The sequence below is a fragment of the Colletotrichum abscissum genome (genome assembly GCF_030869225.1).
Source record: "Colletotrichum abscissum strain IMI 504890 chromosome Unknown Scaffold_36.1, whole genome shotgun sequence".
NCBI lineage: Eukaryota > Fungi > Ascomycota > Sordariomycetes > Glomerellales > Glomerellaceae > Colletotrichum > Colletotrichum abscissum.
The window spans coordinates 109324-131761 of record NW_026850276.1 but is presented as its reverse complement, the minus strand read 5'-3'; the positions used below and the strand labels follow the sequence as shown (position 1 = coordinate 131761).

The following is a 22438-nucleotide window of genomic DNA, read 5'->3' as shown; positions in this document are numbered from 1 at the left end:
TTCAGTTGGTACTTTGGTTGGAGCCAACTGGGTTGTTTTCGTACTCCAAAGCTAGCCGCAGGTAAGACTGACGGAAAGTTGAGAGAACCATTAGACGTAGTCCCCCACTATTGGACCACTGGGACTGCTTGTAGATTGGCCTCAGAGCATGAGATTATGTCTCGCGTTCCTCCCTATCCGTGGGGTTTCATCAGAGACGCTTAGAATGTTAGACATGATGAGCAACTGTTTCCCAAGCCTAGATACAGGGTGAACCTAAGGAGGCATACGTTACCAGTATACACTAATGGCATTCACGTAAAGAGACAATTGCAATGAATGACTACATACAAGCCCCTTTGATCAACTAGAAACAAATGATACAACAAACTGTTCCCCGTGGTCGCTACACCAGCCACCATTCTACGTGATATTCGAGATATGTCCCTTAGCCTCATTTCCTGTCCGGAGTAAATACAATTTTGGTATTGATTACAGCCTGGAGCAGTGTGTCCTGGATCTATGAATCATGGCCAGAAGTTCAATATTGATCCGAAGTCGCGATGCCCAAGGTAAAATGGAGCGTAAGTGATGATTAGCCAAGTACTTCAGTGAGATGATTCAAACTCGTGGATGCTAGTCCTTGTCATCGTGGTCTCAAATCGAAACGTGCTATTGAAAGACTGTGACTTCAAAATAGCTCATACGGCGATCGAGATTTCGGTGGAATAGGCCCCCTAGATTCGCGACACTACATACAAGCCAGAGAGGAATATATGATGCGCATCGAACTGTAGCAGGTACCCGACGGGAAAACCGACCATGTCAAGAACGATCATGTCGACACTCGAGATCAGAACTTGACAGTGATCTCCTTCCTCTCTATCATGGATTCGGTGATGAATATGTGGTATCGGGTTGGCCAGGAGATTTCCACGTACACCCTCGGTCGTCGAATTCAAGAAAAAGGCGGAAATCTTATTCTTCGTGCATACGAAAGATAAGAGGCAGCAGTAATTAATCGCCACGAACCTGGATTGTACCCTAGGCATTGTACGTGATTATCACACCAGCTCGGGTCATGCTCATCAGACATGTAAGTGTCCCCAAAGCTTGACTACTTGCATTCTCGAGGACTGCCACATCGAAATAATGATGACGACAACCCACATGAATGGCGCAATGGAGAGTTGCTGGGGATGAATGGATGGATAGGAAGGAGCGCCTGATAGTCCATCACTGCCACCTGAAGATGCACTTTCCTTCTATCGATAACTTTTCTAGCTCCTTCCTACAGGCTCAATATGTCAACAGGCCTCCGTATCTCTTTGGGTTTGCACTTCTCTAACCGTTCCCTTGACAGCCCAAGTCTTCTTCATGCTTTACCTCAAATCATCACCTGTCATTCCAGTGCCATCAGCTCTTGATAGCTTGTGGCAGACGGCCCAAGTATCCGAGAAGTCCGCCATGCTCCAGCGTTCATGCTCATTGTCGGAATACCTACATGCTGATGTTATTCTCGGAAAATTGGACAGTGCAATCGGGCCAGATACTGGACTTTCCTCTGATGTGCCCGGCTTTCAACAACACATCCATTGGCATTTCACTGCAAGGACGTCGTCTGCCCACGGCCATCCGTCGACAGATAGCACCCCAGGCCGATCGCCAATGCCAATCGCAATTGAGTCGCCTACTACGAAATCTGATAGATAGGACGAAAGCAAAGTATCACAGGTATCTCACTCGATCAGAAGTGGACAGCCAAATGTCGATATCACAAGGATGACATCGCCTTCAGTGAGGCTTATGCCGGACATTCCAGGTCTCTACCTCTATCTAAGAAGACGGTCAAGGGGTTCGACGAAAGAAAACACCCATAAACTTGTTGACTTACACCCATATCGGACCGGTCGCAACACATTGCTCAAGACGGAAAAAAGCTTGATACAACTGGGCGTAGCCGAAATAGAGTTTACCGAGGGAACGGTTAGCGGTAGCATCCGATCGGAAGGGCGTATGACAGTGAGCCAAAGCCATGTACAGGCTTGCTGAGAGTCGACATGGTGTCACTAAGTTCTACGAAGTTATCGTTGAAGTTCCCTTCAGAACCATGTCTTGCTTGCTAATTTGTCCAGTCTAGGAACTCCGCGTGTGCGGAATTACAACCAGTCATTCGTAGGCTATCCAGGTAGTCACGTATCTCTCATATCGTTCCATTTCTTCTGGGCTAAACAATTGGCAGCTGCTCTTACATCGTGTACGACCTATTTCCCCTACGATATTTGGTGCAGCTGCTCTACGCCCATCTCTACGCCCATGGAAAGGCACGCTACATGCAGCCAGAAAGGCAGGCCTTCGAGACAGACCTCTCTGATGAGTCCAGAATGGCGCTCTATAAGCTTACTAGACAAGCCCGCCGAAGACACGGATGTTGTGTGCTGGAAAGGGACGAGCTTTCAAGTGAGGCCGGACGGGATGGACCCGCCAAACCGGCGCCCTTGCCGGCTTTGCCGGGTCAGTAATCGCTCCAGTGGGTACACGGAGATGCGTGGTGGCCAAATGAAATAATGCCGGATCTTTGAACGAGTGGCCGGAGCATGTATAGGTACAACAGGCAAAGCTCCACCGTGTTGATTGTCTACATGGATGATCAGATCATGTCTGTCCACTACCAGGGACCTCTTTTCCTTGTCTCAAGCAAGTCCAGCCCATCCTGTTGTGGAGCTACAGGGCGTCCGGGAAAGTGACAGGTCAGATTCCCAAATCAATTCAGCGAAAAGGTATGCAAGTCTCAACCCTGCCCCCAGGCATTCCAGCCATGGCACCGGAAATTTAGGGCAGAAAAGGGGAGGGTCAGAAGTCGAGTGAGGGTATGCTTGCCAACAATCGGTGCTGCTCTAGACTCGTCTAGGTCAAGCAATATGGCAATGTAGCGCTTTGCACCTTTACTCCCGAGCCGGCACCTATTCTATCATGCTCGAGCGGTCAGACACAGGGTATACCCGAGATCTGCGTCTCTTCCCGCTACTTGGATCCCGCCCGCCATCTAGAGTGCTGGGCTCGAGGGGCGAGGCGCCTACTGTGACCAAGTAGGGATGGGCTTGCTCGCGCGCCCAAGGCTCAGAGCCAAAATAGACGCTCCATATACCATGCCTGGTTCCAGACGAAGGCGTTCGCTGATAACACACTATCACCGAATCACTTTCTATATACGGTCCAAACGAAGTGCTATTCCTTATCGACACCCAGCAGAAGCAAAGTATTCGCTTTACACTGGGCTCCGGTTGCCATATTCCATGGTAGATAGATAGCCTTGCTCCAGCACAAGAACAAGGATAGGAACTCAGCCGTGTTTCAATATCTCTACACCCTTGCCGGCAACACAAATACATACCACCACTGCTCACTGTGCCGCGATCTGCAACTTGGTGCCCTGCCCCTCGGAGATCAGAGACAGCGCCATACCAACTCCCTGTCCCACTCCGCCTCGAAGCAAGCCTCGTCTAGCTGCAATCTCATTGCTTGTTCCAGTCTGGTCGTTCCGTGCCTTGGAACAACACTAGCTAAGGGCTGAAATATTGCTAAGCTTACAGCTATAGCTATGTTCAGGTGTCTTCTTATGCTCATGCCCCAATATGTCACTACAAATAAGTCAGTGTGTGCGACCAATAAGCAACAGCGCTAATGCGCACTAACACGGAAGGTCCCAAGCAGCCGGACCCCATGATCCCTTACTCTTCAGACATCAAATAAGACGGAACCAAAACCTCGTCTCTGAGCAGTCGACCAGCCTCATGCAAGGTCATGGTCACTTGTCATACCGCGGTACTATCCTACTCATATCTGACCTATCCATTGCTGGGATTCATACATTTCTGGCTTCCAAGGTTGGTCCAACCAGACTGAAAATTGATTACCTTGCTTTTCCAGCATGCATTACTACAACTTCGTGTTACAGATTTTTGGCGACCAAGACTGGCGGGGATCGCGGGGCAACCCGGTCTGTGGGACGACGTGCAAAAGTCCATGGAATTCGCAAGCCTCGATCCGTTTGTCACTCTGTTGCGAGCTGGAGGGGCTTGGTCCCATCTCGCAGCTGCGAGCAAGTGTGAGCAGGCGGGAAGTGGGAGGCCACACTTTCAGCCAGCAACCTGCATTAGCTTTGTCGAGTTGCAAACGCCCATGCCGCCCATAGTCTCACATCGCGTATGTAGGGAACGGCTGAGCTGACATGAGAAAGAAAAAAGTTGCGATGCCCTGCAGAAAAGCTGTCCTGCAGATGTCGCTTCCCGCGCCCATCCGCAGGCCACAAACGAAATCCCGGGAACATGCGGCTGACTTACTGGCCCACCGATTTTGACGAAGGTTCTTGTCTGACAATGTCAAATGAACAAGCCTGAGCGTGGCAACCTAATAACGACAAGCCACAGGCCCCGGATGCCGCTGTCTCCCTCATAATCACTGTCAGGTCGAGATTGCTGCCTGACCGTAGGGCACCGCAGACAGGCCTCCGAAGGCTGGCCAGAGAGAGAGAGGAGCCGTCAGATTTCCGTGTAAAGCTAAGATCGGCCTACCTTTCCAGGGTCCAACAAAGCTTCCCAAGTTGCGGAGGAGAGTCACGTCTGGTCTTTGGGCTGATAGGCCCGACCAGAGGTTCGATGCGGTCTGGACTTTGCAGTAGACTGCTCTCCATCTTGCGTCACTAGCCTCCTTCTCCAAGGCGGGAGATCGGCGCAGATTAACACGGTCGTCATTTTCAAGCCGACCAGTCAATCTTGTTGGTAAGGCGCATACACCGCCTATCACAGCCAGCCCTAGAGAGGCCGATTGGGCAGGAATCACTTCTGCGATCAGGTGCCACCCTTCCCCCTCTCTCCTACGTCTCCCTTCCCTTCATCCCCCCCCCCCCCCCCCCCCCCCCCCCCCCCCCCCCCCCCCCCCCCCCCCCCCCCCTCCCCCCCCCCCCCCCCCCCCCCCTCCCCCCCCCCGCCCCCCGGGGGGGGGGGCGCCCCGCCCCCCCCCCCCCCCCCCCCCCCCCCCCCCCCCCCCCCCCCCCCCCCCCCTCTCCGACGTCTGCCCCGGACTGCCTTCCCCCAATCCATTTGCCCGGGCCTCCGAGCCCGCATTTCTCGCGTGGCGGCGGCGGTGGGTCAGGTTGACCGCCGCCCACCCCTCTCTCCCGAAACTGCGTTATGGTGTGTGCCCGCCACTTGATCACCCGCATGAGGCTTACAAGGCCATGTTCAAGGGACCTTGCCCGCATATTGCCCATTATTGTTCTTATCAAATAAGCGTAGGGCAGAAAGATCGACGGTGAGGCGCCGGCCGAGGCTAGCGCTTTTTCCAACAACCACACTTTGTTCGACGTCCAACAGTCATCAAACGCCGAGCTGGCCGGCAATCCTACCAAAGCAAACAACCATGGAAAAGAAGACGGCTGAATTAGCTGAGCAGAAAGCTGGGTTACATTTCCTTCGCTAGTTGCTCTTTTTTTTCTTTCTTTCTTTAATTTCTTTGCATATCTCACACCCCCCCGGGCGTATCTCGCATACTTGCACGGCATTCTGAACCGGCATCTGGTGGCTTCGCGGCTGCCTTGCTTTGCATTGCGCATCATTGTCTATGCATCATCCGTCTCTCTTTTGATTGATGGTAACAAGGTACAGACAGGTACGTGCGTACATACATACAGCTGCCGAAGTTACTTCGGGCAGAAGAATAACCAAAAAAAAAAACCCTAAAAAACCAAAAACAAAATGACAAATAGGGAGAAAAGAAGAACCCGAAGAAACGAATAGAAGAAACAAGAACAAGAAAACAAGAGATGAACCCCACCACCCAATTTTTTCTTGCGCAACGACGCAAAGCTCGTGAGAGCATCCAGGCCTGATCTACTACAATACCATAGGTATACATGATTTCTACGACAGGGAAAACAAGAGAGACATACACACGTACATACGTACAACACCAACCCCCCACCCCCGCCCCCATCCTACACACACACACACAAACTCTCTCTCACGCAACTCGGTGCCCTTTTCCTTTTTTTTTTTTTCCCCGAAGTCTTTTTTCCGTTTTTGTTTCTCATCCCTTCGTTTGCGAGTATCCGGCCTCACTTCTTGAGCGTTATCTGGTGGGCCATCTGCGCCGCGCATTTCATCGTTCGTCGTTCCTCCCGAGTTGCTTTCCTGGTACGCCCATCTATGACCGTCCTTCCGTGAGATTTCCCATTCCCCTTAGGTTTTTTTCTTAACACCACGCACACCCCCTTACCGCTTATACACAGACACACACCACCCCCCTTGGCTTAGGAAAAAAAAGAAGCCCAAAATCCGCCACCCACATCTCTCTCCCCGTCTTTAGATTTCTCTGTCGTCTTAGCTGACTGTGCCACCGTTCCCCCGTCTGCGGTTTGACCTAGGCAGGTTCAGCCTAGCCGAAGCTTGGCCTACAAGCACATGGACATGGGCATCGGCAGGAGAGCGGAGATATCCTGCAAAGAAAAATGAGAAAAGAAAGAATCAAGAGATGTGTTAAGAAAAAAGAGGAAAAGAAGAAGAAGAAGAAAAAATAGAGAAGAAAACCACAAAGGGTTAGCCCATTGAGGATGCTGACATAGATACCTGATGCCTGCCCAACCACCTGTTGGAATGCGTGAGAAGGATGATGAGAGCAGTTATCCTCCCTGAAGAACTCCAAAATCCGCGTAACATCGTGTTGGGTCTCCGTCTCTCGTAACAAGACGTTTCCAACTGCCGAGAATGTACATTGAGGGGGAAGAAAAGAGAATAAAATGAGGCCGCCCACAAAAGCCGACCGCCCAGGCGCCACCATGAATACGTTTACGGGCATCTAGACATTGCCCTGAGATGTACGTTTCTTGGGATTTGATCTCAGGGCGAAGCAGCCGACTAAACCCCAAGTCTTCCTTTTATCTGCTTCCTTGATGAGAGCCGGACCCCGTTTGAGCTCCGCCGCCGCCGTTGCCGCTCGATTCTTCATTTGCCTCGTACTGGTCGAGGCAAGCTTCGATGACTAGGAACGGCATTGTCAGCATGGATGCCTTCCCTCACGCGACGTACAAAGTTGGGATCGTCCGGGGGCTTACTCTCTATGATCTGCTGCTCCCATACTCCGTATTGGTAGTCGACCAGACCATGTCGCTCAATGCCGTCGCAAAGCCGGACGAGCTCTTTGCCCATTTTTTCAAGGCCTTCCTTGGGGACCAAGGTCTGCGATCGCTGCAGCTGTCTGCCCGGCTCCATCAAATCCTTCTGCATCTGGAATAGTGAGAGCCACGCGTGATTGAAGTCGTTCCATAGTTTGATTCGGTCTCCATGCAAATTTTGGTCGTCCAGGTTGAGGCCTGTGAATTGTCATTGCATTAGTAAATCTGAACCAGAAGAACCCGAAACTCCAATACAGAGCTTGGCGCGAGTAACAGAGCAGAAAGGGGGGGGGATCCAACATACCCAGATCGACGACCTGCGTCAGGAGCCAGTTTGACACATCCAGAAGTGACTGGCTGGCGCTTTCGAGCACACCATTGCGGACATTTTGGAAGACACCCCGCAGCGCAGACTGGTATTCCATCCATTTTTCTTCCAGGCCGCCTGTGGCAGAATAGTCCTGCTCTTCCATTGACACGTCGGCACTCGAAGTCTGCTGTGGCATCGCGCCGACGTTAGGGATGTTCGCCTGGTAGTTGGCCATCTGTGGCTGTTGATATGCCGTCGCCGTGGCGCTCGCCGGTTGCGCATGGGGAAGGTTGGAGGTTCCTGTGCTACTACTCGGGTCATTGGAGAAGTACGACGTCGACACGTCTGTCGGCAAGATCGGAGCAGCTGCAGGCTGCCGTTGGAATTGCGCCTGGTTATCGTAGACGGAGCCCGTCGCACCAGTCAGGTTGTCGTATCCCATCGTCATGGCCGCGTTGTATCCACCGAAATTCTGCGCCGGACGGCCGTCCTGGCTATATCCTGAGGGGTAATGCATAGTATTCGCCGCCATGGGCGCGTTGAAAGAGCCTGCTACCGGCTCTTGGTAATTGTAGGTGCTGTAGCTACCCGTGCTTCCCATGCCTCGCGCCTGCGAGGGCGAAGTGTTTAGTGGCGCTGGCCTGTTGTATCGCTCGGTCGAACCTGTAGCCATGTTGCGGCGCTGCTGCAGAGGGTCTTGTTGCTGTTGTTGTTGCTGTTGTACGTTATATCTTGGGTTGGAGGTGGGATGCATGGGCGCTTCATTCTGCCTCCGACGGCGATTGGGATCATCTATCCCACGAGGGGTTTGGTCGCCGGTCGGCTCCGAGGGCAAGCCTACCGTATGCGCCGGCGGCAACGGAGCTGGCGATGTATACAGTAAGGCCAGTTTGGGCCGTCGGACCGGTCACAAGACCGTCCAATTGTCGTGTTGGGGTCCGTCAAACGCTACTGCGTTCCTCTCCCTCTTGCCTTGTCTTCCTCCGGGACTAGCGTGTCCAAGATAGCCAGGCTGTGGCGTGTAACGAAATTTCTTTGCTGATGACAGCGGACGACGCGGGGAGCTATTTTGTCCAGGTGTATATGGCTCCGCGAAGCAAGATGAGTTGTCGACGTGTCGCGCAAAGTGAAAACAGATAGAGGTCTGGACTCGACCAGGCGGTACTGGCGGATGGTAACGTCGCGAGCCTTAATAATGGCGAGGCAAGGTCGGTGCCGATGGATTCCAAGATGTCAAAAGAGACAAAGGTAAGGAAGCGTTGACTTGGACCTGGGGGTCGGAGAGCCTGATGTGTGATGCCGATGTAGGGTCTGTCTGATGTCGAGCCGGGCAAAGGGCAGCACGGGATGGGCTGGCAGGTTCCTCGGGCGGCGGGTAATAGAAGTGGCTTTTATGAATTGAATTGGGAGGGAAGATGGCGGATAGAGTAAAGGATGGGGAGAACAAGGAAGTTAACTGTTCAGACTTGCTTGTCGCGACCAGCTCGGCGAAGCTAGCGCCGGTCTACTTCATGCCCTGACGCCTGAAGGTTCGGGAAGACTAGACGAAGACTGGCGACGAGTCGTTGGTGTCTTGTGAGTCGTCAGAGAAGTTTAGATTTTGGTAAACAAAAAGCCAGCGAATGGGGTGGATATCGCGCTGAGTTGTCAAACTGGTGTCAGGTTTGATACCAGGAAGATCCTGGATGGAGCATGCACCACGATGTCCAACATTACAAGCCGGTCCCTGCGCGATCTGCTTGGGCAATGAAGCCGCACCAGGGTCTCAGCGACCACCGAGTCGCCTTGACGCAAGATGCGATTCGTCAGAGCAAGAGCAAGCGTCGGGCGGACCGATCTGGTCTTGAGATGAGGTTGGTGACCCGAGGCTTGGGCCTTGAGCCTTGAGAGAGGCTGTGCGGCCGTGTGCTGGGTTGGGGGATATGGGGCTTGTGGTGAGGCTCGTGATGTGGATGGACCAAGACCGAGGACCACTTTTACTGCTCGTAGCTTAGTGCTGCGAGGCTAGACGCGAGTCTATGTAGCCTTGGAGAGGGGAAGGGGGTTCTGCTTTTGCCTGACAGGGAAGAACTGGGTAAGCTTGTGACGATGTGAGAGATGTTATGGGGCGGATTCGGGGTGTTGGTGTGGAGGAAGACGTGAACGGTAGTCTCGGGGTTGGTCTTATAACATGGGAGGGATGCAGATATGGGTCGATGCCGGCAGGATCAGAATGAAAGGAAGGGTGTAAGTAGGGAGTGAGGGGAGAAAAAAAAGTAATAAGAGGGCAGATGAAAAAAAAGCAATGATAATCCAAAGAGACCTGGACTAAAATGGGGGTAACTAGGTAGGTGGGTGTGAGTGAGTGAGTGACATTGATACATGGGAAGAAGTGTGTGTGTGTGTGAGTGAGAGTGTGCGAGTGAGAGTGAGGCCCGGGAACTTAAGGTGAGGCGGGAAGACAAGCAGCTGCTGCCAGAGTGAAAAAGAAGAAGAGACAAGCAAGCACTTGCCTTCCAATCCAAAGGGGAACAGACCAATGATGGAAGCTAGGTAGACCAAGCCCAAGGAAGTCTGTGCCGGGAGGAGGGGACGGATGGGACTAAAAAAGAAGACCCGAAGCCAGTGGCAGAGACAATGGCGAGCGAGAGGAGCCCAACAAGTACCACTACCGGTCGGTTGATTGTAGTGTAATGCAGAGCAAAAGAGTAATGAACCCGGCAGACAGCGCCGTGGTCGAGGAAGTATCCGTTCCGTGGAGTAAGGTAGGGCAGATTCAATCCAAGTGCGGCTAGATGGCCCCAAAGAGAAACAAGCTGGACCTCGTACCGCGCCAGGAAGACCCAGATGTAATCTAAAAGTGGTTTTACCTCAAAAAAAAAAAAGTGAAGAGGCCGAACTGGCTCAATGCCTGCTGACAAGTTCGTCTTCTCCAAAAGGATTGCCCTGGTCCAAATGCGCGTGGCAGCCCAGCAAGAGAACTGCGGGCAAAAGAGTAAAAGTGCGGCACCAGCAGAGCAAAGTAGCGGCCGTAGCGGAACGAACCTGCGAGATGGAGCTTTGAATCTTTAATAAGGTATGGATATAGTTGTCGAACGACGTCGAGAACCTCGAGCTGGATCTGGAGTTGGGGAGATGAAGTTGGAGCTGACACCCGGCCGAACGAGGCACGTTATGCAGCGATCTGCAAGGTAATGTCGAAAGATGGGGGTTCCCTGGTTGGCAACCGGCTGTCTGGTAAAGAAGGCGTAGTGGACAAAAATGGACGAGATGCAGGCGATAGATGATTGATGGGTGTGGACATTGACGTGGGTGCGAGAGACTGAGTGTGAGTGGGCGATCGAGTGTCTCTCTTGCAATGGAGGGTGGGCTTGTGCTTGTGTTGGCGCCGACGATGGGTAGAGGCAGGATAGGCGGATGGCAAGGGGGTGTGAGATACGAAGACTTGGGAGAGGTAGTTGTATCTGATGTATCTTTCCTTCCGATTGTTGCTGAGTTGAAGAGCAAGAGAAAGAGAGCAAACGGCTTGAGAGGCAGGCAAGTAAGTAAGACTTGAACTGGCCGGGTAAGTCTGGACAGGTGACCGCTGCAGTGCGTGCTGTAACACTTTACGACTACCCCGAGTAAGAATGACGAGACGAGGTGTTTGGAGAGAAGTAGATGAAGAGAGAGAGAAGAGCGAAGGTGGGTGCGCGTATGTGTGTGTGTGTGTGTGTGTGTAAGAGAAAGACAGAAGAGTCAAAGGTGGTAAGAGTAAAGAGGCTTATGCAGCAGAGCCAAAGCCAACTGGCTCACACCCCATAACCGGGGCTAGTTTGCGAGCACAGAGTCAGGTCTTGTCAGGTGCCTTGCGCTGGGTTCGTCTGCAGGACTCTGGAATGTAAAGCCGCAGAGAGCTTTGGGTTTTGCTACGGTAATCGCTGGTGCGTTATTGTTGGTGAGAGTTGGGCGGTCTGATCTGGTAGTACGGATGACCTCAGGATAAGTAAAGCTCGATGGGGTACGGTGTGAATGAGTAGAGATAGGCGATGGACAGTTGTCGATTGAAATATCGATATAATGAAAAACGCGGCAAACGGGCGGCTCTCTTCTTTCTTCCACACTTCCTCAGTATCTGAGAGGAGTATTGAGGGGGAGACAAGAGGTATGGCTCAGCAGAGTGTATCGAGAGGACGGACGGGCGGACAGACGACGAGAGATGAGATGGGATGGGATGGATGAGATGGAAGCAAAGCAGCCGGCTCAGCCAGGGAAAGACTGCCATGGGGGTGTGCTGAGCTTGCTTGTTGGTCCCCTTCCCATTCTTCCCACCCCTTCGTTTTCTCTCGTCTGTTTCGCGGCAGTGATGGGGTTGCTCGAAGCACGCCCTTCCATTCTCTTTCACACCCCATCGGGGGCTGACATACCTACGGTACTTGCCTATTGCACCTTATGTCAGTTTGTATTGCTTCATCGTCACTGGCTTTGCTGTACCTCGTGTTTAAGCCATGTCTCCTACTCTACCTACTTGATCGGGCATCGACTCTTGAGAGAGTCCTGGCATGGTTGGATGCCACTGTCCCTTTCATTCTACAGTTCTGCTCTGGAAAAGTTCGGCCCCGGTGTCTGTAAAAGTCAATGTGTCCGCCCACACTGTGACCCGTTTCGTTTCGATTTTCTGCTCGATGTCGGGCGGGTCTGAGTAGTTGGGGTCATCGATATGACTTAATCCGTCATCTCCTCTTCTCAATAATACCAGCTACGATTTGAGTTCCTCCGATCGGGACCGCAGGCGGTCGGGTTGCTGATGAAGCTGAGACAAGAGATCACAGCTGATTGACTGAATGAATGAAAAGAATGATACAGAGTCCCTGTCCTGCTCTACTGCTTTCCCCTCGGTGCGATGCCAATGACGAGCCCCCTGGACGATGAGCTGGAGGGATCGTAAAAGTTAAAAAAAGTCTGTGAGCACCCAGATGGCTGGATTTGGGGGCGTTGTTTATTACCTCTATGAGACAAGCCCAGTGACCCTTGTTCGTAGGTACTCCTTCGCCTCCCCTGGCTCTCAGCCAGGGGGAAGCGCACTCCAGCCACTCTTCCACACAATTGCTTGCATTTCTTTTGTGAAGCACCTTTACCCTCTTCTTTCCCCGGCACATTGTTTTCCGCCGAAAGGCCTTGTCACTGGGTCCCATTTGGAACCCTCGAGGCACCGTAGTCGTTAGCCTGGCTTCGATTGCTTCTGTCGGTAGAGCTTCAGACCCCAGATAAAAAGCCCTTCAATGATGAGGCGAGGCGAGGCGATGCACTGCCGATGCCGAATGACGTACATACATCGTCGTCGTAGACACCCACTTCAGTCCATGGCGGAGCAACAGACTGATCGTCAGCTTCGGAGCGGAGGAGGGAAAAAAAAAGAGGAGAGACTAGGTAGAGCATGACAAAGCCGTCGAATCTCTCACACTTCAGATGCTCGAGACAACGATAAACCATGCTTCAAGTGTCTCTCGCCCTGGCTGGCAACCTCGTTGACTAAGAAATCGGAACTTGAAGCGCATCGTTATGCGAATGGGGTAACCGTTAGCCGGTACAGACCAGCTAGCCAAGTCCCAGCTAAACTCGATACTTGAATCGTGCAGCAACTGCATCCCTACAAAGGAACCCGACTCGTTATGGCCTCCAATTCCAGCCAATAGCCAAGCCCCCGTCCACTGGACTTCGAGACGCTTGTTTGGGCTTGGCCTCTGATAATATGCGTCAAACCAGTGTGGGATAGCGAACCTCAAGCTGACAATTGAAGCCCGATTTCTCAGGTTTCAGAGCCACCAATGAAGCCAGCAGGAACAGCTTTTTCGCCGCGATTCAGTCAAACTTGGGGGGGAGATACCGATGTGCAACGAGGCAAATCGAGCCGTCTCGGATTGGGGGGGGGGGGGGGGCAGACACTGCACGTTAACTGCAGATTTCGTGTGAGGGGGAAAAATCCCAGATGGAAAATGGCCCGAGTCGGCCCCCAAGAAAAATTGGGCTAAAAGGAAATCGGTGGAGCAGTTGTCAAGTCAAGACCAGACAGGAAGAGGCTTCCGTTCCCGCGAGTCTCTCATTGATAGAGTCTTCGAAGCCAATGGAAGGCGAGAAATGAAAATGACAAGCCGCCATTTGGAATATTGGAAAGGGGGCCAGCCAAGTTGACACACAAGGACTCGAAACCCCCTTTTGCTGACGAGTGCGAAAAAAAACCGAATGGTATTGATAACCTGCCCGAACCAGACCAGGTTCGGCGACTTGGTGAGACTCGACGATGCCCAATGGGTGCGGTGATGGAAGCCTCACTTTTCGATTTACCGGTCTTGGATGGCCATTTCCCTAAGTGCATCCGAGTAGGTATTCTTTCACGAGACGAAAGGGAAAGCGGCACGGACGTTGACACTTTCATTCGAGAAGAACATTATGCAGACGGGCCTTGGAGTACTTGATGGACGTGCATATCTGTGCAGTTCCAAGTCAATTGCAGCCTTCTTTTTAGGAGCAGTACTTTGCATGGTGCGTAGGTAAATAGAGACGGAGATATTTGAATCGAAGGTATAGGTACCTTGGTGATTGCAAAGTGAACACGCGTTGGCCTTGATGAAAGACAAGAACCATGAACCTTGCGCAAATGTCGAGCGTGCCAAGGGGCATATAGGTGAGCGCCAGAAAGGATTAGACGGGGAGCAACTTAGCAAGTGAGGTCGAAGAGGTCGATGCAAGACCCCGGTCAGGCGGCCAGGGTTGCAAACCTGGGCTCTGTGGGTTCCTGAACGAGTGCCGGTACCTTGCTTGAGTGGTTCGGAGTGTACGGAACGCGGCAATGTATCTGTACATTGTGGATATGGCTGTTCCTACTGCAGCTGCAGGGTTGAAGGTCACCCCCTCTCTGGTCCCCTCTCCTCTTAGTCGGGGCCCTTTTGAGGAGGAGCCCTAGCGATCCAGGGATCGTGCCTGAATACAACATTTCACACATGGACGGGCAGGCCTGTGAATGGCTCCCATTGCTCTATTGCGAATGTTGCAGAGGTCGAGAAGGTGGGGTTCGCCTGGCAGCTCGATGCAGCATCTGGCTGGACGATGGCTTCGGTTGGTCTTGTGTGGAACTCAGCCCAGAGAGGTGGTGTGAAAGCTTCTCAACTGCTTGCTTCAGGAACAGGAGCAAAACCCAACCAGCCTCGCTTGGTACTTGGCTTTCGGCAAACGAGGAGGAGGTGGGAGGTGATGAGCACCTGCAGTCGGAGTGTCCTCTGTCATTTGAGATTGCATTAGTCGGAACGCTCCCTGGACACGGCAAAAACGACCAGACCTTGCCTTACCACCAAGTTTCTCCCAGTAAGGTTCTGTGCCTCCCCTTGGCGAGGCATGATGTGTCTATAGTTGTATTGTTCATGGGGTCGTTTGTCGAGCCTGGGTGTGTGGCAGTGGTGGATGTATCCGTACGGATACCTTGAGTAAGCATGCTTTCCACCAAATTGCGGTGCATAGTCCAGACCGCGCATACGCAATACCTACCTCAGCCCGAGTACTTCGTACTGCACCTGGAGGCTCAGGGCGGATGAGATGAGGTGTATCCGTACCGTGTATGTACGGAGTATTGAGGTGAGGTCGGGTGAGGGTCGAGCGCGCGCGATTCGGACGTAGGTTGACCCGGACGTATTTGCGTTGCTTCCGCGGCATCAAGACGCAGGGGAACGAAATTGTGGTCTGGGGCTCAGTGCTCACAGACGTTGTGAGATGCCGCGATGTGGTGGGCCTCACATCTCCGGTGAAAAACATTGCGGTTCCGCTACGGATATGCTCCCATTACCAATGCCGTGCGTGAGCCTGCATTTCGGGGGGCTGGGATCCACATTTCGACGAGATTTCATCACGACAGCTCTGATCCAGCGGAATGAGATGTGAGAGAAGACGTCCGAGTGTTCCAGGTCGCTTCATCGCTTGTATCCGTACCCGTAGCATCCTACCTCTACACGCGTAAGATATGGAAGTTGCCTTGTAAGGTAGATGACGGTTATTGTCGTGTGAGGTGGCTGATAGAAGTGAGCTGTGAGGCGAGCTTTTGCCCCTTCCATTTTGGGAGATCGAGTGCCTTGATGCAGGGGACGCGCCTCCCCAATAGAATAGGTATGTACACGTACTGTTGACGCCTTACGGGCCTCAAAAAATATAGTATCAACTGAGGCAGGAAGTTGGAACGTCGGGGAAGCTATTTCGGGAAAGAACATCTCAGCGCACCTTCCATACTTCCATTTACTACTACAACATCCAAGGGCGGGCAGTATCCGTCTGTGTAACTTGCAAGTACATCGGTACTACCTACCTTATCACCCGACGAAGCCAGATACAAAATACTTTGGTTCATGCAATGGAAATGGAAAGCTTGCGTTCGCCGCGCTTGTGCTTTACCTACTTCATCATTGCTCCCCCGGGTACGATACATTCGGGTAAGGCATTCGGAGTAAAGATAAAAAGAGACGAGCAAGACATCCGGATCAAGTGCCGTCGGGTGTACATATCACGCTCTTCACACCAAGGTAAGGTAGACACGGAGTAATAGCTTAGTTCAAACCCTCGAATACCCGATAGGTCTAGCGGCCCACGGGTTTCCTGCTCTTCTCCAAAGTCAAACGCTGCGTCCGGCTAATGCATTCTAAGTACCACTGTGGGACTGGGGCGGAGTTTCTCCAACACGATTAATTTTCCCTCGATGTCGTTGGAGTCTTTCTCTTGACATCCGAACACCGTTCCTCTCCAGTCTCCAGTCTCCAAAGTCCAGCGTCCATTGTCCACTCATTCTGCCGCCCATCGTGCTGTCTGCTCCACTACACCCCACCATACCGGAATATACGCCATTACACCAACACCTTCTTCACACGCCGCCGGCCTTTCGATACCACCTACATCGTGTCTCCGTCCTGACCTTACTCGGTGTCTGTCTTTTTGCCCCAACTACCTTACCTTGCGCTAGTACTCACTACAGAAGCAAGAACCAAGGCCAAGACGACAAACCTTGGACCAGATAAAGCACGTGTGGTTACAGCGTTGAGTGCCAATCAAGCGCTTGCCCACACGCCTTGGGCAGCACGAACTCAATGGCCCAACCATACTTCTTACGCTGGGACGCTCCCGCCCACTTCTTCCTCTTCCAGTCGGGTTGATTGCATTCCCAACCTACCTAGCTCATCGGGGGACCAGCTGCCTGCATCCAAGGCTTCTCAAGACTCAAGGCACGGCTTACGGCTACCTTACCGCAGCAACTTAAAGTCCGGATGCAAGGCACCATGGCACCGCGCTGGAGTCTGGACAAGCAAAGCCTGCGTAAAGCGCGCTAAGAACGTTCAGAACCGCGCTTAGGTATGCCATCTGCGTTTGCGGCATCGCTTCAAGGTGAGGTTGGCTGACGTGGGGAGTCTCCAGCAACCTTCACGACGCCTTACCTAAGACGACGTAGCAGATGGTTTCAACAAAGCACCGTCACCTGCTTTTCAGCCGGCGTCGTCCCTCCAAATCCCCGACTCGTCTCCCGAGGCTTGTCAAATACCGTCTGTCTGTAGCCGTAACAATACAGCTTTGGACAGCGGATCTTCTACCAGATAACTGAAGGCCCGACTCAGCGGAGATGGGCGTCGTGCCTTGGAAACTGACCGCCAACGGTCGAACGAGAGGCGCCCAATCGCCGTCTTTGCTCTAGTCGAGATCACGTTTTCCATCTACACACACACCCTGAAGCATGCTTCCAAGGTGCTAGGTAGCCACCTGCGATTGTGGTGTGGCAGACCTAGCGTGTGCATGTGTTTGTGTACTTCACCCCTCCTCCAAGGCTCCAATACTTTCTTCCTCGGCATGGTCTGGCCCGTCACGCAGCCGTTGGATGTTCTTGGGCCGATCTCAGCCTCACACAAGGCGACTACCGTCGATCATCTCAACCGACGCCTGGTTGATCCCCGGAGCTCACCATGAGATGCTCACTCGCCAAAAGAAAGTCAGCCCGCAGAGAGATCCTTCCCCAACCTCAGTCCGATCTTCCATCCACTCAAGCACATGGCCTCAGAAAAGAATGTAACGTCGGAGGGTGTTTGGAGCACACGTTGGCAGCTCGAGCTCAATAGCCTCGTTATCGCATCGTCTAGCATTGTTCCGATCTTGCCTCCCTCCCAAACCACAAACCACTACCCACCACCCCATCCCGTCGTCTCAAGCTGCCATCACCGCCTCTGCCGCTACCGTTATTGCGCCTCGCCCGCCGGTCGATTGGTTCAGAACCTTTGTCGTTCCCTCCTTGCATCGGGATATACGCCCCATGCTCTCCCACGTTCTTGTCCAAAACGTACATGGCAATAGTAACGGCCTGCTCATCTCAAGTGCCGCCTTGCCTGATGCGGCGAAACCAGCCGAGTCGTGCTGTCCACCATCTCCAGCTTCACCCCCTGATTAAACCCATCACCGGAAGAACCAAGCCGTCACCGAAAACGGCCACCAAAAGGTGAAACCAGCTCCACGAACCTTCGATTTACTCGTGCCATGCTTCTAGAAACCTTCGGAGGACAGGACAGGCTTGAACGTCTGTGCTCTCGCTGTCGTCTCCTTTAGGGGTTACCTTGTGTGGGAAATTGAAACAAGGCCCTCGGCGGACGCACTTCTGCAACGTTGGCAATAGGGGCGCCATCACTAGCCTTGACGCCAGAGATGTCAACGCGCTTGCTCACGGACCCCTCTAATAACGTCCACAACTTCAACCCGCCCGCAGCTTTACACAGGTGCCAGCTTGTGGTCTATGATTCTGGCCTGATAATGACACACGGGGGCTACCTTCACTCTCTCTCAGACCCAGTTTCAATGCGCGCCGAAAAACCTTTCACGGCCGCTCCGTAAGGTACACGTACAACCGTTGCAAGTGGTCATTGCACGCGCTAGTTAAATGAACCGTATCAGCCAAAAGACATCTCTGTCACGACAATAGTTACTGCCACCACTGCGGTCAATGACGGCAGGACATAGAGGGTGGCCCTAAATCGCGCTTCCGAATGTCGGTCCTGAGCATTCCAACACTAGGTTCCAGATCCTGACATTGAACCATCTAATAATCAAATTGGTTGTTAACTCTGACTTTTGCGTTGATTCATGGTCCAAGGTCTGTTGTCTATCAGTTGCAGTTGGGATAAGGACAATTAGAATCGAAGACACCACGTTGCTTCTCCGCGAATTGCATGGATCAGGTATCAAGGCGTGGTAGCATGAGCGTTGACGCTAAACCGACCGCTTTCTGTCAACCCGTTGAACTAGTGTGTTGCCGGATATGATTCCTCATCTCTTCATGCCTGCAATTTGCTTTCCAGCTATCAAGCGCAGCCGGTAGTACCGATAGCAGACTCGTCCAAAGCTCCAACACCTCTGGATCCGTGCTGGTACAAGGAGACTGCGAGCTATGCCGAGCAGGTAGACCGGAGTTGACCGTGTCCAAGCTGTGTCGTAGCTGTGCCCTAGCCGCATTATTCCTTTGCGTAATTTGGGCTCACATATTACGAAGTAATTCCCTTTGAGAGGAATTCGCCCGCCGATATGGGACATGAGGCAAGTATACATCATAGGCTGGCATTGTAAGAGCTGCCTCTGTTCTATGAATACACGGGGGTGGTAGTACAACAACAAGATGAGAACATTGCCTGGCGATGCCATCATGAACGCCACACATTGAAAGAGATTTCTATCTCTTGACCCAGGCGGGCATCTTTCTGGCCTTGACATGACCATGCTTCTTTCTCTCAACTTGTCTAGGATCGCGGGTAATGCAGCCAGCTGTAGCGTTGAACTTGTCAGCAACAAACCGAAGATCATTCTCACCACGGGAGTTGACTTACCTTTTCTTAGTATCGGCTTAAGAGCTGGTTCGTGGACCAAGACAGCCTTGGCAATTGCCAACGTAAGAGCCTCGGCCTGTCCGGTCACACCGCCGCCTTCAACAAGTGCCCACACGTTGTACTTGTCTGTTCTCGCAGTGCTCCGGAGCGCCCAGATGGCGCTCTCACGATCATGAACTCTGCCGAATGCCTCGTTCAGGGGTTTGCCGTTGATCAACATCTCTCCAGTGCCCTCCACAACCCAAGCGCGGGCGCTCGACGTCTTCCTGCGGCCAACACCTAAAGCGCGTCCATATCTGTCGAGAGGCACAACCTTGGCCACATTCTTGTACGGGTCGATATCGCGTTTGAATTCCTGCAGGGCTTCTTTGACCTCGCTGGGCATCAGTCCGGGGTGGATCTGATGCAGCCGCTTAACCATGCTAAGAACTTGGCTAAAGGGCATCGCCTTGACTGGTTCTCCAGTGGTCTGTCGGTAACCCTTCAAGTTCCTCCATATTTGTCGTGGGACCAATTCCGGGGGCGCCAAAGGAAGGTGCTGGTATCTCTCCACGAGAGCAGAAAGTCGGATGTAGGCGTCGTTGAAGCGAGGCTCTCTGGAGAAGTAGGATGGCGAGACGGGTAGTGGACGAGCCTTCGTAATCCCGTCAAAAGGCCGCTGGGGAGGCAAATCCAGCCTTGTGTCGATTTTGGGTTCGCTGTTTTCAACTTGAGGATCGCTCGTAGTCGACAGGCTCTTGAAGCTCGATTGCAGGCTCGATCGTTGCCATTGAGGCTTCATCGACTGACCCTTTGCCAATTGGCGCAAGCAGAGCGTCTGCTGCAGGCCCTGGCGTAAGCTCGACATTGTTGCGGGACCTCGAGCAGCGCCCTCGTTGATGCGGTTGCTGTCGCGATATCGTGAAATGGAGACAGCCTTGAACGCCAATAGACAGAAATCTTTCCTAGCTTCGTAGCTGGGTTACGGCAGAACATCGGACGAAGATTTAGTCACGTGATGTGGCGTCAGCGCCACAGGCGCTTGGACCCTTTCTTGCCGCACTTTACCCCTCACAGACCGCAGCTGGTTGCCCTGGCGTTCGAGCTGCCATCAATCGAGCGAGGGGCTTTCGGGTGGCGGGGCACTGCGGTCGAAATTTCATTCAAAAAAATTACTGTCACCCTGGCGGGGAACCTGAACTTTTCTCTCTCCTCTCTCTTGTCCATCACATCACGCACCTTTTGATACCCTTCCATCCCTCTCGGTCAAACAACTGATTCAAGATGGCGTTCGGAAAGCTCTTCACCTACCCGGTAAGAAAAGGAACCCCAAATTACTCTTCAACTTCACGATGTCTAGGAATCTGATCGCTAACGAATATCGTCACCCCTCCAGGCTAACCCCCGCACCACGGCCATCCGTGCCGTCGCGAAGGCCAACAACGTCGACCTCGAGTTCATCGAGGCTGACCCTACCAAGCCCTCCGTTGAGCACCTCAAGGCCAACAAGCTCGGCAAGGTCCCCGCCTTCCTTGGCGAGGATGGCTACCCTCTCTCTGAGTGCATCGCCATTGCCATCTACAGTACGTTCTGAGTCATACTTTGCCGGTCTCGTTTTTCGAACACACAAAAACAACATCCCACGATTCGCAATATGATGATCAAGCTTTTTCAAATACAGTTATCCCTGTCTGAATTTCTTTGTTGACATAGTCTAAATTTCTGATCCTACCATTGGCACCGTCTACTCACTATTAGATATCGTTTGTGTAGCAAGAGCTAACGAGATGCCACAGTCACCTCCCAGAACGAGAAGACCACTCTCCTCGGCAAGACCAAGCAGGAGTAAGTGCACCGGAAGCGCATCTTTCTCTCGTTAAGCTCAGAAGTACGAGGCTAACAACTCTTCATCTAGCTACGCCTCCATTCTCAAGTGGATGTCCTTTGTGAACTCCGAGGTCCTCCCCCCCATGGGCGCCTGGTACCGCCCTCTCCTCGGCAAGGACCCCTACAACAAGAAGGCTGTTGAGGACTCCTCCAAGGTCGCCCTCAAGGCCATCAAGGTCATTGAGGAGCACCTCCTCAGCAACACCTACCTCGTTGGCGAGCGCATCACCCTCGCCGACCTCTTCGCCGCTGGCATCATTGCCCGTGGCTTCGAGTTCTTCTTCGACAAGGCGTGGCGCGCGGAGAACCCCAACGTCACCCGTTGGTACCAGACCATCATCAACCAGGACATCTGGACCGCCGTCACCGAGAAGCAGGAGTTCCTCGAGACCCCCAAGCTGACCAACGTCGCCCCCAAGAAGCCTGAGCAGCCCAAGAAGGAGGCTGCCCCCAAGCCTGCCCCCGCTCCCGCTGCTGAGGAGGCTCCCGCCGCCCCTAAGCCCAAGCACCCCCTTGCTGAGCTCCCCCGCGCCACCTTCGACCTTGAGGAGTGGAAGCGTCAGTACTCCAACATCAAGAACCACGATGAGGCCATGCAGTGGTTCTGGGACAACGTCAACCTCGAGGAGTTCTCTCTCTGGAAGGTGAAGTACAAGTACAACGACGAGCTCACCATGACCTTCATGTCCAACAACCTCATCGGCGGCTTCAACAACCGTCTTGAGGCTTCCCGCAAGTTCATCTTCGGATGCGCTGCCGTCTACGGCACCAACAACGACTCCGTCATCGAGGGCGCCTTCGTCATCCGTGGCCAGGACTACAAGCCCGCTTTCGATGTCGCTCCCGACTACGAGAGCTACGACTTCGAGAAGCTTGACGCTTCCGCACCCGAGACCAAGAAGTTCGTCTCTGACTCTTGGGGATGGGAGGCTCCCACTACCCACAACGGCAAGGAGTACCCCGTTGCCGACGGCAAGGTCTTCAAATAAGCGCATCGCTCAACGGAGTGATCCAAATTCATGGCTTATGGCAGAGATGAAATGAGTTTACGAATAGGCTAGGAGGGTGTGCAGATGATGTTATGGACCCGAAGAGGAATATCCTGTGCGTAATGCCCACGGCTGTGTGTCAAGTTACTAGGTCTGAGTCACTAGGACGAGGCAAAAGATGCAGGTTGTTCCTGATCAAAATCAAAAGAACACTTTTCAATTTCACTAATCTCCACGCGCATATTTTTGAATTGAATGTGATGCTTCCATAAGCTCA

The 22438-nt window shown here is 52.9% G+C and overlaps 8 protein-coding genes across 8 annotated transcripts; 4 read left to right on the top strand and 4 right to left on the bottom strand.

Annotated features, from left to right (window-relative positions):
• Nucleotides 1–1060: 1060 nt before the first annotated feature.
• Nucleotides 1061–1765, top strand: CABS01_12200 (uncharacterized protein; the record flags this gene model as incomplete). The annotated part of the gene is made up of 2 exons (XM_060545554.1): nucleotides 1061–1075; nucleotides 1343–1765. 2 exons carry the CDS (start codon nucleotides 1061–1063, stop codon nucleotides 1763–1765), a joined length of 438 nt encoding a protein of 145 aa, XP_060396727.1.
• A 4649-nt stretch (nucleotides 1766–6414) lies between these two features.
• CABS01_12199 (uncharacterized protein) lies at nucleotides 6415–6834 on the bottom strand (the record flags this gene model as incomplete). The annotated part of the gene is made up of 1 exon (XM_060545553.1): nucleotides 6415–6834. One exon carries the CDS (start codon nucleotides 6832–6834, stop codon nucleotides 6415–6417), a length of 420 nt encoding a protein of 139 aa, XP_060396726.1.
• A 79-nt stretch (nucleotides 6835–6913) lies between these two features.
• CABS01_12198 (uncharacterized protein) lies at nucleotides 6914–8322 on the bottom strand (the record flags this gene model as incomplete). The annotated part of the gene is made up of 3 exons (XM_060545552.1): nucleotides 6914–7017; nucleotides 7091–7348; nucleotides 7455–8322. Coding segments are annotated over 3 exons (1230 nt in total), but the record flags the coding sequence as incomplete, so codon positions are not given.
• Nucleotides 8323–8690: 368 nt separating this feature from the next.
• CABS01_12197 (uncharacterized protein) lies at nucleotides 8691–9347 on the top strand (the record flags this gene model as incomplete). The annotated part of the gene is made up of 3 exons (XM_060545551.1): nucleotides 8691–8708; nucleotides 8944–9035; nucleotides 9146–9347. 3 exons carry the CDS (start codon nucleotides 8691–8693, stop codon nucleotides 9345–9347), a joined length of 312 nt encoding a protein of 103 aa, XP_060396724.1.
• Nucleotides 9348–10517: 1170 nt separating this feature from the next.
• CABS01_12196 (uncharacterized protein) lies at nucleotides 10518–10634 on the top strand (the record flags this gene model as incomplete). The annotated part of the gene is made up of 1 exon (XM_060545550.1): nucleotides 10518–10634. The coding sequence occupies one exon, from the start codon at nucleotides 10518–10520 to the stop codon at nucleotides 10632–10634; it is 117 nt and encodes a 38-aa protein (XP_060396723.1).
• Nucleotides 10635–14413: 3779 nt separating this feature from the next.
• On the bottom strand, nucleotides 14414–15224 carry CABS01_12195 (uncharacterized protein; the record flags this gene model as incomplete). The annotated part of the gene is made up of 3 exons (XM_060545549.1): nucleotides 14414–14577; nucleotides 14765–14819; nucleotides 14982–15224. The coding sequence occupies 3 exons, from the start codon at nucleotides 15222–15224 to the stop codon at nucleotides 14414–14416; spliced, it is 462 nt and encodes a 153-aa protein (XP_060396722.1).
• A 3928-nt stretch (nucleotides 15225–19152) lies between these two features.
• CABS01_12194 (ribosomal protein S9/S16) lies at nucleotides 19153–20153 on the bottom strand (the record flags this gene model as incomplete). Its single annotated transcript, XM_060545548.1, has 2 exons — nucleotides 19153–19244; nucleotides 19307–20153. 2 exons carry the CDS (start codon nucleotides 20151–20153, stop codon nucleotides 19153–19155), a joined length of 939 nt encoding a protein of 312 aa, XP_060396721.1.
• A 416-nt stretch (nucleotides 20154–20569) lies between these two features.
• On the top strand, nucleotides 20570–22161 carry CABS01_12193 (glutathione S-transferase domain-containing protein; the record flags this gene model as incomplete). Its single annotated transcript, XM_060545547.1, has 4 exons — nucleotides 20570–20599; nucleotides 20682–20868; nucleotides 21082–21130; nucleotides 21201–22161. 4 exons carry the CDS (start codon nucleotides 20570–20572, stop codon nucleotides 22159–22161), a joined length of 1227 nt encoding a protein of 408 aa, XP_060396720.1.
• Nucleotides 22162–22438: the final 277 nt, after the last annotated feature.